A 12881-nucleotide genomic window follows, 5' to 3' on the forward strand; every position below is an offset into this window, starting at 1 on the left:
ATTTCTTCTTCCTTCTTCTCCGCTCGCCGTCCCGTAACTCACACGCCACACACACTCACACGCACTTTTGCTTTCCACGAACAACGGTCTGCTGCTATGTATTGGAATGGTATTCGTCTGTTGTGTGTGTGTGTGTGTGCGTGCGTTTATTATAGGCGCGTAGTAGTAGGAAGCGAAATGAAAGCGAGTGACGTAGGATGACGGGAACGGGCTACCCCCGGTGAACGTTGCTGCAGGGGTGGTGGATTGGAAACGGCAGACGCGGTTTTTGGGGCAACACAGCGGAAAGAAACGAAATGACGGGTGAGAGTGAGTGAGTGAGTGAGTGAGGGTTGCGGGGAAACAGACCGAAATAGCATAAGTGAGCGTGATGATGATGGTGCGCGGCTGTGTGGTTTGGGGCCGCGAAGGTGAAGGTTGGAACGCGCAGCGTAGGCAGTGAGAACGACTCTGTGGGTGTGTATGTGTTGCGGAATGACGGCCAAGCACAAAAAAGCGGTCGTGAATGACGGCGGGCATACTGTTTGAGGTGGGGGGGGGGGTGTTGTATGCCAAAAACATACCGAACAAAAAACAACATTAGGTAGGCGGCCAACAAAAAACGCGGCCAGCATTAACCCCTCACTAACACGACCATGATTGGTATGATTTATATTATTCATTCATGTCCGATGAAATTACGCGATGATGATGATGATGGTGGTCGTGTGGTGTATGAGCAGTTTTTTTAGTATTCAAATTTTTGCGTTTCCGCAGAACTATAACTGGCCCTTTGGAGAAAAAAAAGTGAACATACTAGGTGGACCGCAGCAAAGGGAACACAGAACTTGTGTGCTAAGCAATTGCTGTATCTTAACCTTCGAATGGTTCCGAACAGTATTCGTTCATACGCTCCTCAAATACTCAAATGAAGGCGTGTGTGTGTGTGTGTGTGTGTGGTTTAGCAAATAAGTACATTTTCAGCGCATTTACACTCCAGCACCAACACCGTTTACTACTCAGGCACGCACCCTTGCCCTTCAAATTTTTAACATCTCGTAATGCCTCTTGAATAAGGTTTAACAAAACATTAAATTTATTTGAATATTCATTTACATTTACATCACATTTATGGCTTTTCTTCTTCACAATTCATATTGATGGCGACATTTTAACTCAACATAGTCCAGACCTGATAATCTTTGCTGAAACACACTCAAACTCCGAACCATTTCCACCTTCCCTAATGATGCGTCAAACTATTCCTTTGGGAATTGTTCGGTTCGACGCCTGTCAATCCTTCCAGGGTGCAGTCTCTGCTCAAACTCCCCATCTCTGCCTCGAATATGATATCGTTGATCAGCTTCTGGGCGAACTTGTTCTGCAGTTCGTTCAGCGACCGCAGCTTGTTAGCGACATGCTTGCCGTACACCACCGATGGATCATGCTGTAGGAAGTCGTTCAATTTCTGGTCCACCAGCTCGTCTAACTCCTGCTCGCCGCTAAACCTAGCAGATGCTGTACTGCGCCGTTGCGCAGTCGTCAGTGGTTGGAATTGGTGCTGTGAGCCACTACTACACGATTCAGTCCACTGCGAATTGATGGTATGGTGCTGCTGCTGCTGCTGCTCCAAACTGTCATCAATGTCATCTGCTTGCTAAAATCAAGAAATGTCAAAACCATCTGAACCCCTTCCAAGGACCGGTGCCGCCTACTTAGACCCCAAGTATGATAACTCACCTCCACCTCGGAGTCCTGTGACACATGGGCTTGCTGCGATTGCTCCTGTCGGCCGTTCTGCTTCAGCCAGCTGGGATAGTCGTCTAGGAAGTCAAACAGTTGAAAATACCACCAGGTCGGTTGCCGCTGGGCGTCGCTGTTGTTGTTACTGCTACTACTGCTGCCTGCTGCTCGGGGTGGCCGATTCAACCTTCGCAACTGTTTGCGATATCCAGTTCGGAGTGCGTTAATTTTTCGCTTAACCGTCTCCTTGGTTGCCTGCGGATCAACCTCGCGGTACTTTTGCACCAGCGCATCGTAAGCGCGCTGCTTCTGCTGCTCGTACTCGCTCGACTTCCGATGCCACAGGCACGGGAAACTTTTGTACAGCTCAATAAACTCCTCCACAAAGTTGGGCTTACAGTTTTCGTGCCTGTCTTGCATCGTGTTGGTTTTTAACTATTTAAGAAAAAAAACATTACTATTACCTTTTTCCCGGTTGGGAGAAGAACTCTGCAGCACACTCTCCAGCACCCGGTGTGCCTTACCTTGCAGTGTGTGCTGCAAAATTCTGTACACATACACACCTTTAAACAGCGATCACATTTCTCTTTCACACACACTCTCACTCCACCGCTAGCCGTCTCTTTTCTTCTTCCCAGCTATACACCACACATCAACGTGCGAGAGCGAATGGGCTACAATTAAACTTTCTCATCTACGTCGTCTCGTCGCCGTCGTCGTCGTCAGCGTCATCATCATCATCGATTGCTTTTTTCTGTTATGTTGCTTCTTGCTCTTCTTGTACCGTCGCAGTTGCGCGAACTGTCTGTTTTGCTTCTTCGCTTGGTTGTATTCTTCTGCCGCTTCCCGTACCGATGGGGCTTCTTCGCCTCTTCTTACTCACTGTAGCCGCTGTAGCGTGACGATGGTGGCGGCGCTAGCGCAGTTTCGTTACCGCACGCGTGCTAGTGTTGGTGTGCCGCTAGCATACGCACACACATTCACAGCCGTGCTAAGGTATGTATTCCACCGTGCGTGTGTGTGTGTGTGTGTTTGTATGGCTCATTAAATGCACTTCGGAACTACCCCCGCTGTTCAACTGTTTTTTGTGTGTTCTCTTCATCATGTCGTTTATATCTTCTTTTCTCCTTCAAACAAAAAAAAACACACAAACACACATACGCGCGTTTGAAATGTGGCTTTTCGTTGTGTTCTTCCTCTTCTGATCACTTCTTCCGTTTTTGCGTACTTTTGCAGGGTTTCTTCCTTGTTTCTTTTCTGGCGCTTCTATCGATTCCGCCCCGGCGGGTATTCTAGCGCGTGTTTTTTTTCACCCGTTTTCCTGCGCTTTTCTTCCCAGCAGCATGTTCCGTTCGAACGGTTGTGTTTGTGAACGTGGTCACGAATCGTGCTGTTCCCGCGACGTTGCTGTTTTTTCTTCATTCATCGCTACCGTTCTTATCGGTCGGTGAAAGAATCGTTCTTGGTGCAGGGAAGCAAATTATTTTAAATAATTTTCTAAAAAACAGCCTTTTTGCATTGCATTGCTTAGAAATATGAATTAAAGTTAAATTTCTTGAATTGTTCTTCCACTCATCGTCAAACTGACTTTAAGAATAACTATTTGGATGGTTGTTTAATAGGCATTTAATGTCGTTAATCACTAAAAATTCACCTCTTCAACACCCCCCCCCCCCCCCATTTACCCACTTTTGATGGTGAAAGATGGAAACACACACCAAAATGATTCATATTTACATGCACATAAGCTCGCCCGTCGAGCAAGCATATATGTGTGTGTGTGTTAAAAAGCTTTCCATTTATGTTTGCTAGGGCTAGCATAAATCAATGAAAAGTATGCTTCTAAGGGCATTAATCACAGCTTTACAACTCCTCGCTCTCTCTCACTCACTCACTCACTCACTCTGGTAGAGTGCAAGCACTGCATTCCCATTTGATACAAAGCATAGCGACCCAAAAGTATGGAATGAAAAGGGAAGGGCAAGGAGTGTCGCTCTCCATGTTGCCCACCACCCGGTCGCTAACGCTCACGTCCGATAAAAGAATCTTGATAACGGCGTGCTTCAACGTGTGCAGCGTACAAACGCCAAACCTCTGCGCTGCTGCTGCCGTCTCGCTTCCGGTAATCTTGTCCGATGGCTAAGTTATTTAATCAAATTCACTGTCCCTCCTCTTGCTGGAGCGGCCGCCCCTGGTGAAGGTGGTAATGGACGCAGCACATAAAACTCACCACCCCCAAGGCCCGTCCCGGACTCAGCCGCCGCACAAGCTTTGGCGTGCGAACGAACCGTTATTGGAAAATCTGTCCACTAAAAGTACGGATAAATGGACAAGATTAAGATGAAAAAGCTGGCTCAATCAACTGGTAATGGCGCATTTATAACAGTGAGTGCAAAAGGTGCGGCAACTTTGTTCGGGGCAGTCAGAACACGGCCAGATTGGGTAATAAAGTGTTCATAAAGTATGGACGTTTTTAGTACAATTTTTGTGCTTCTTTTTTCGAGCTGAATGTTTTGTAGTTGGGTATATTATCTTTTACCTATTTTTGTACCATTTTATTATCACCAGTGCCTTCGAATTACCTTCAAAATACCACATTACTTTATCACTTATTCGTAATTTCACGTTTTATCATTTCTAATGAGTTATACGCAGCAAACAGGAAAAGAAGAGATGGAAAGCATCTCCTAACGTGCTTATCGAGCTGCTTTTATAATGAGGCAATTTAAATTCCGTTCGCAGTTTTTCCCGATCGAAGCGAGAATTATGCAGAACGTGGCATCCCGTTGGCTTGAATAAAAAGCGGGAGGAATAATTTGATGTGAGTGGCACTATCGTCTACTTTTTCCCTCAACTACCGTTCGCCGTCTTTCAGCAGTAATTAAGTTACAGTTTTATCTCAACTTTTGTACCTCCGCTGGGGATAGTATGTAGTGCAAATGATCAAGAAAGAAGGTTTGGTTCTTTTCAAACCAAGAACTCATAGGAACTCGATTCCAATCCGATGTAGAAATTTTGGAGCTGACTCCGGAACGTGGATCCGCCCAGCATTATACGGAGCTGTTTTCTATCTTCTGGAGCCGTCCAGAATCGCTAGGAGTCGTCCGGAGATGGCTGGCGTCATCCGAAGTCGGCTGAAGTCGGCTGGAGACGTCAGGAGTTATCCGGAGTCGGTTGGAATCGGAGTCGTTCGAAGTCGTCCAGAGTCGGAGTCGTTAGGAGTCGTCCGGAGTCATCTGGAGTCGTCTGAAGTCATCCGGGGTCGCCCAGTCTCGGCTGAACTCGTCCGAAGTCGTCCGGAGTCGGCCAGAGTCTGTTTAACTAGTTCACACAACGAAATGAAATATCTCTAGCCGACTCTGATTCCGGGTAACTCCGGACGACTCCGAACTATTCCGTCTCCCGACGACTCCGCATGACTTCGTCTCCGAGTGACTCCTGCCGACTGCGAACGATTCCGACTCCAGAAGACTCCGGATGACTACGAACGACTCCGAACGACTCCGGACGACTCCGAACGACTCCAGGTGACTCCAGACGACTTCGGATGACTCCGGACGACTCCGGTCAACTCCAGACGAATCCGGGTGTCTCCAGAAGACTCTGGGTGTTTCCAGATGAATCTGGGTGACTCCAGACGACTCCGGATGATTCCTGATGACACGATATGTATCCGGACGACTCAAGACGACTCCAAACGACTCCGATTTTACCAGACTCAGAATCGGATGACTCTGGACGACTTCAGACGACACCGCCCAACTTCGAATTGGAATTGGAATTGGAATTGGACTAACAATAGCTGGAGTCGGATCGGAGTCATGGGCGCGCTCCAGAAAGCACACCACCAATCTCGTAAGCTTCTTTACGAAAGTAGTATACGTGTTGGCAGCAGACTTTGAAAGTTTTAAACCCCATATTTCCGTTTTGTTAGCTAATTTGCGTAGCACAATAAACAACTCGTCGCATTGTGCTGTGGCTTCTTTACGGCACTACTACAGCAACAAAAAAGAAAACCGGGAGTCCGGCAGCTATCATCTGTCAATAGGCAAACCTGATAACATATCACACTCACACACACACAGCCAGCTCGCGACACCGTTGACGTTTCGCGCTTATCGCTATCGCGGGAGGGTGGAAAAGCTCACCCATTACGCCACCTTATCGGTAACGACTGGTCTGGTGATAATGGAGGACGCGCGCGCGCGCACTGTTAGGACATTGGCCACCATCAGCCACGGAGCGTAAAAACCGGCAGATGGCACAAATGCAACACTCCACGCCAAACCATCCTCATGCTACTGGGGCACACTTTAACCTCAACGCACTTAACCTTCTCTTACTGCTAATCTTATCAGCAAAGCCGCATATGTGCAGCCGGAATCAAAATCTGAGAAAGGCCGGAAAGAAGCAAAAAAATAAAATAAACAAAACCCGAAAGTTCTCACCAGCCGCACACATCCCGGCACCATCCACCATCGGTGCATCCGGTCGGAAGCAGATTAGCGCAGGCAGCACAAATAGTTGGCCCCGAACGGCCCCACGTCGAAGGTTATCAGTGGAAGAGGAGAAGGTTCTTTGGAAAAAAGGGGGAAGAAAAACATTTCTTCAAAAATTACTGTACGCAACAACTGTCCCGACGATCAATTGTAAAACGCGAAACTGGTTCGCGGTCTCTCCTATCAGAAGCAGCAGCCTGTCAGTGTGTGATAAGGCAGGAGGAAATGCAGTCCGGTGCGGGACACTGTCACAGTTCTAGTTCACGACCTCTCGACGATGATGATTTTTGCATCGTGCGGAACGACCTTCGATGCTAAAGGCTTGTTTGTTGTTCTTCGTTTCCTTCTCTTTTTGCGTGTCGCCATTTTTGATAAGAACGCACACATATTCGCTCGGATGGCCTGCATACATCTTGGGGTGGTTTTGGTTTCTTTCCTGATTGTGCTGTCCTAACTCCAGCTGGTTTGCCACTACCACTACCACCAAGCCGCGGGAAAAACAACAGTTGATAAGGGCCTGCCTCGCCACTTTCCAAGAAGCGAAACCCGATTGCGCAAACGCAAACGGCTCGTAATCAGTGCGCCGTACGTTCGGTGTGGCATGTTTTAGGCATGCCCATGGGTTTGGTTTCGATAGCGGTAATATCGTAATATCGATTGCTAGAGAGAAACTATTTCATGAAGCAAGCTTCACACAGCCGCACCGGTCAAAGGGAACATTCCAAAACGTGTCCAACGGTTGAGTTAGAAATGGCTATTATTTTTAGAAATGCAATTCTTGGTTCTCCCTCTCTCTCTGTTGCTCTCTCTCTCTCTCTCTCTCTCTCTCTCTCTCTGTCCCCTTAGCTGTTCTTCCCAGCGAATTGCATTCCTCACGTTTGTTGTCGTAGTTGGACCATCGTAGACCGGCATTCTGACCATGGTGCTTTCTCCCATGGCCACTCACACACCTTTTCTCTTCTCTCTCTCTCTCTCTCTCTCTCTCTCTCTCTCTCTCGCCTAGAGTCCCCCCTCAGCTATGTAGTTGGCGACCTAAGAAGGCAGACAACGTCGAAAAGGCGCAGAAACGTAACAAAAAGTGGAGAGCTCCTCTTCTTCCTCTCCTCTTTGGAGATCTCTCAAAACCCGCAGTCGCCGGAAGGTCTGCCCTCCCTAGATCCGGCCTCTCGACCGAATTACATCATCCGAACGGAGCGAGCAGCACGCGTCGTCGTCATCTGCCGGCCTCGCCAGCGCCAACCCGCGTAAGGAGCGTTCGTTATTTATTTTCTCTTTTATTTACTATGTTGTCCCGCGCCCGTGTTGCAATGGCATTGCATTTCCGGGCCGCTGCATCCGGCCACCTCCTGAGTGTGTGATAGAGGACGGTTGGTAAACGTTCTGAGATTGCAAGTTCTTTTTTTGCTGCTCAGGAGCTTACTTAGTATTGTCGTAGTATTGCATACACTACTTCATATATACCTGTGTGTGTGTCTGTGTGTGCCTGGAGCCGCGCTTGCATTCATATAAATAATCCCCCCCCCCCACCAATTGAAAGCATGGCATGCTGCGAGGTTTGAACGGTACATAAAACCGGGATCGTTATAGTACGCCTTGCACATAAGTGCGCGGGAAAAAGCGTTTTCAGTTTCAACCGTCCGACCCATGTACGTACGGAAATGGCCAAATATGTCCATGTGCACGTGTGTGTGTGTGTGTGTGTGCCCGATCATGTGACCCACAGCCGTGTGCCCGATGCTGCTGAGTGGCGTTTGTGTTTCTTTGGACGGAAAAATAAGCGCAACCGCCATGTGCCCGTGTCCTCTCGTGCTCGGCGTGTAGGAGGCGCTTGCTGCTGCTGGTGCTGGTGCTGCAACGCGATGCTGCAACCATTTCTCGGGCAGAAGGCAGTCACAGCATAGGTTGTGATGGTGGTGCAAAAACGAAGGAAAAGAAAGCGATTTGTCGAGCGCCTTGGGACGTTTCTTTCGGCTGGGGTAAATAGACGATTCCGGGGTAAACACTTCCGGGTTTGACGGTGTACATAAAAGCTTAAACTGCACACCGCTCTATGTACAGTGCTGTACATTGCATTGCTTTAAAAGATCGCACAAAAAAAAAAAATATGCACAAGGTACTTGAGAATCTTTTTTCTCTTGCTAAAAATTTAATACCTTTCTGGACGGTTCTAGCATCAGTTCTTGGAAATTGTTAAATAATAATAAGGATGCGATAATTAATTCAACTTTAGCACGTTCAAGCTGCTTTGCCGGAGCATATACAATCCAAGTTTATTGTTTAAATACAAAACAGAGATTCACATTAAAAAAAAATCAAACACTCACAAACGAGCTTTGCATTGCTACGAAGGTCTTCTTACTCCACCGGTCTCTTAGATGCCCTGCGTCATGATCACTTCGTGCCATTAGACACACTTTTCCGTGTCCGAGATAAGATACAACTGCCCGTTAAAAGGGGCACGGACTTTCCGTGTACAAAAAACCGCCCTGGGAATGAGTTTCGGTGATAAGGAAGTAAAAATAGGCGTTATCAGCCAAAGGCGTACTACTCGGGGAGGACGGGGAAGAGGGGATTTGAATCAACCAGGAGTTTCTAATGGCTGATAAGCGGCACGGAAATGTAATGCGGCGGCGGTTGTTGCTGCTGCTGTTGCGTGTGCATCACCATCAAATTCCCTGATACGATCTATCTTATCTACAGTGTCTTATTGACATAGAAAGATTTGGTTTGTTTGTTTGCGTGCGTGCGTGCGTCTACCTAGCCCCAGTTGGACGGCTGCGTGACGCTACGGCGCGGTCCATCGATACGCGACCGTTGATAATGAAGTTGATACCACATCGAACTGTGCCACCGATAAGGCGCGCTGCCGGCCATGTGAAAGTGAAACGAATGTGATAAACGAAGGTAACGGCAATACAACCAAACAGTTAAAAAGCTTTGATGAAGCATTGTTGGCGGGGAAAGGTTTTAAAATTGTAAAAAAGCTTCTTCTTCTGCAATAATTACCTTCTCTTGGCTCGTTCCAATGTGCGTAACTTCTTCAATTACGCAGCCAAAATTTCAAGCTCCTACATTTGCTCATATGCGCAAAAAAAAACATTGAAAACAAACAAACAACATGCAATCAATTATGCAAGGATAATCAAGAAAAACGACAAAAAAATAAACAACACACACACTCACATATGTAAGGAACATTTTCCCACACACACACAAGAAGATCGCTTTTGCCCATGAAGCACCATGTACAGTGTAGCACAAGCGACGGGGCGCTTACTATATGGTTGCCATGGTACATGCTGTAGCGATGTGGCTGTGTACGGTTTGAAGCAATCATTTGTCGCGCGGTGTTGTGTTTCGTTTTTCTCCAATGGAGGCGCATGGTGCTTGGTGAATTTGCTCGAAGGACAATTGGCCGAACCCCCATTTCTATTTTTTCGCAGGTGTGTGTGTGTGTCTGTAGGTATAAAAAACATGAAAAACAGCTTAATTTAAACTACATGCAAAACATGATCACCAAACATCACGCTTCGTTTAGTTCAACTTTAAAGCAATTGCACTGTAAATGGATGAGAAAAATCACGCTTCCCTGGTTGATTCCCCTTTGCCCCCATTCTCCCTGTTGCAGACGGTTGAACTTCAAGCAGTAGCTCGCACCCGAACGCCCCCAAAAACCTGTCTCCTACGCCGCCCCCTACATCCCAACAACCTGACCGGATAGTGATGGCTGATGTAATTCATTCAAATGCATTTTCCGTTCCGTCCACCTTTTCCACGCGTATTTATGGCCTTTTTCGCTCTCACATTCGGGTTGTTTTTGCTCGCTTGCCCTATGTAACGCAGCAAACGGTTCGTCGCTTGTGCAACGCCCCTTAAAAGCAGCCGAACACCCGAAAACCCGAACCCGGTGTGTTCGTGCCCCGCGGCCCCAAGATGGGAAGTTCCGGAATGGCTTGCACAAACCCTAGGCTCTTAGAGGGTTTGTGAGAGAGCGGGGGGAGGCGGAAATTGAAATCTCGCACGCACACCAACACAACCATCGCATCGTGTCCGGCATTTCGCCCTTCGAAAACGCCCTTGCCATAGATTTGTTTACTCGTGGCGCGGCGTTTACAATATATAGCGCAGACGACGGTCTATATACTGCGAACCAAACGTGGGGGAAAGGGGTGCTGGGATGGTCCGGGCGTCCGGTGACCCGTTCCCGTGCTGCCCCAGCGTCGTTACGGGACGGGTGTTTGGTGTTGGTGTGCGGATGTCGACGGATGAGCGCGCAATGACAGACCAGAAGAGGGAGCCTTAGAACAAGGGGTTGGGGGAGAAGCAGCTAGGGAGAAACCAGGACAGCCCAGACCCTGGCAGGGAATCGATAACACGCTGCTGGCTCGTAGCCCACCAGCACCAGCACCAATACCAAAGCAAAGCGGGCGGCAGGATTACGTCGAACGAGACAACGACGACGACGACGACGACGACTACGACATGAAGTTGGCCAGGGTCTGGGACGAGAACATATTTTCTCGGCTAGCGGAAAAATCGATACTCCATCCTGTTTCTGTTTTGTGCCTGTTTTATTTTTCTTTCTCACACAAGCTCTCTCTCTGTTACACTACGCCACACCAGAGGTAAGTGTTCGTGTTCGTTCCGGGATTCTCTGCTCTCACACCCTTTCGCACCAAGGGGTGTGGTTCACACACTGCACGTGATAGTTTTCGCTTCGTTTCGCCCTCCAAAGGATAGACATCGAACAAGCAATTGTACAATTGTCAACTCCAATGAAACCTTCCATTAATCTATTCCAGCATGATTGGGGCTTTCATGGTTTCGCTGTTCGCTTCCGAACTTTTGCCAATCAACTTTTGCAAAGTTTTCCTCTTATTTTTTTTCCCTCCACTTAACATGATTTGTTAATCCCTTTTGCCAGCTGAATTGGAATGAAGGAAATCAAATTTACGGCAGCCAAATTGGAAAAGCAAAATTTCATCACGTCCCACCCAGAGTGCCCCAAAACCGGAGCTGTGTTATGCCAAGTCTTGTGCAAATAATCGCACACATTCCTCTCTCTCTCTCTCTCTCTTCCGCTCGTGTCTCATCGTGAACCTCTCTGCACGGGAAACATTCCACCAGTTTATCGATTTTTCCTTCCAGGCAGGGCACGTTCTCACCAACACCAGTGCTAGAGAGGACCAGTGAGAGAGACCAGCGAGTAAAAAAGCGGATCGATATACGCACTTCCGAAAGTGTGACGGGCAAATCGCGTGACGGACACGCGGACGGACACATGAAGTGCAGCGCAGTAGGCGGTGATGGTGGACCAGTGCAACCCAGATGGTACGGCTTTGTCATGTTGTTGTTTATGTACCCCCTCAATCATGGAGAAAGAGAGTGGAAGCTTTCGTTCGTCTCTCTCTCTCTCTCGCTCTCTCTCTCTCTTACAGAGCGTTCTAGCGCGCGGGGTTTTTGAATTAATGTTTCGTACGTGACTCCAGTGGCCCGTTCAGGAGCCAGCAGCGTCGAAACCGTGTGATGTGACGAAACCTGTACGCATGTGCCAACATTCAAGCAGTGTATCTCGCCCCGGGAGTTGTCTTCCTCTCGAACGCTCCAGGCCGGAACGCCGGAAGCAAATGCAATATTTAGATTTTTTCCTCGCTTAATGTCTTCACCATTTCCCGTACAACTGCCCGTACGATTGATATCAATTTTCACAATTGCGAAAAATTTCACCCCTCTTAAAAAGGAGGATCCCACTCTGCCCTTGCTGTGCCCTTTCCGGGACGCTTCGCGTTCCCTGGGTAATATCGCGTGCCGGAACCTTTTTGGCACGGTGTGTTCGTGTCCCTTTGCTGCCGGTCTTCTACCTCCAGCTCAACCGAGCCGCACACTGTGGCCTTCAGACGTGATTAATCGATAGCATTTTCCTCGACAACCCGCTTCCCGTTTTGCCCGTGGCTGTACTGTCCCTTGTACGGTGCCTTTTGTTTGTCCGTGTATTGGTGAGCGTTTCGATGCTCTTCGCGTTCGACAGCGCCCAAAAGTAGAGCAATCTGGGGGATTCGAGCGCTCACCCACAGCGGTGGGATTTGCGAATTTGGGTTTGAGCGAAATCTCACCTTTCCTTCTCCCTCCCGTTGGAAAAGGGGAGGCAATGCGGGACGTTTGATTAATGTTTGCACACCAATCTTGCCGGTTCAATAATCGAACGAGTCGTACGGATTGGCACGCAACGAGGAAGGTCGATACCAGTGTGTATGTGTGTGTGTGTGTGTGTGTGTGTGTGTGTGTGTGGTACCAAATATTGATGTGCCATTTCCTGCAGGAAGAGCTGAGAGGAAGCGATGAACCATACTGAACCCTAATCTAATGGCATCCAGGTTCCGGAAGTTCGGTACCCTCTCCGCCCACTATCGATCGGCCATCAAACTCCACTGGTACACCTAACAGGCTCATCAGGTATGGTCGATGGATGGCACAGCGCCAGAACGTGACCGTCATTGCCGATCTACTGGCGCAAAAAATAAAACAAAAATCCCCGATCCAACTCGCTCCAACGGAAAGTTTGCGGGACGCTTTTACGAAAGGAAAAAGCATTACACTTACTTACGACGAGCGAATACTAAAACAAACCAAAAGGGAAAGAATCATCGCTTGTCCCCTGTT

At 48.2% G+C, this 12881-nt stretch overlaps 1 protein-coding gene across 2 annotated transcripts; it reads right to left on the minus strand.

Moving 5' to 3' along the window:
- Window positions 1–1052: 1052 nt before the first annotated feature.
- Window positions 1053–3259, minus strand: LOC120961023 (uncharacterized). Of its 2 annotated transcripts, none has more exons than XM_040384578.2 (3): window positions 2286–3259; window positions 1720–2157; window positions 1053–1636 (listed from the first exon to the last, which is right to left on the minus strand). In XM_040384578.2, the coding sequence occupies exons 2-3, from the start codon at window positions 2140–2142 to the stop codon at window positions 1223–1225; spliced, it is 837 nt and encodes a 278-aa protein (XP_040240512.2). In that variant the 5' UTR covers window positions 2143–2157; window positions 2286–3259; the 3' UTR covers window positions 1053–1222. The 2 variants fall into 2 exon arrangements, with proteins under 2 accessions (XP_040240512.2, XP_040240513.2); XM_040384579.2 differs by lacking the exon at window positions 2286–3259 and adding an exon at window positions 2247–2272.
- Window positions 3260–12881: the final 9622 nt, after the last annotated feature.

Source organism: Anopheles coluzzii, chromosome 2 (genome assembly GCF_943734685.1).
Source record: "Anopheles coluzzii chromosome 2, AcolN3, whole genome shotgun sequence".
Classification (NCBI taxonomy): domain Eukaryota; kingdom Metazoa; phylum Arthropoda; class Insecta; order Diptera; family Culicidae; genus Anopheles; species Anopheles coluzzii.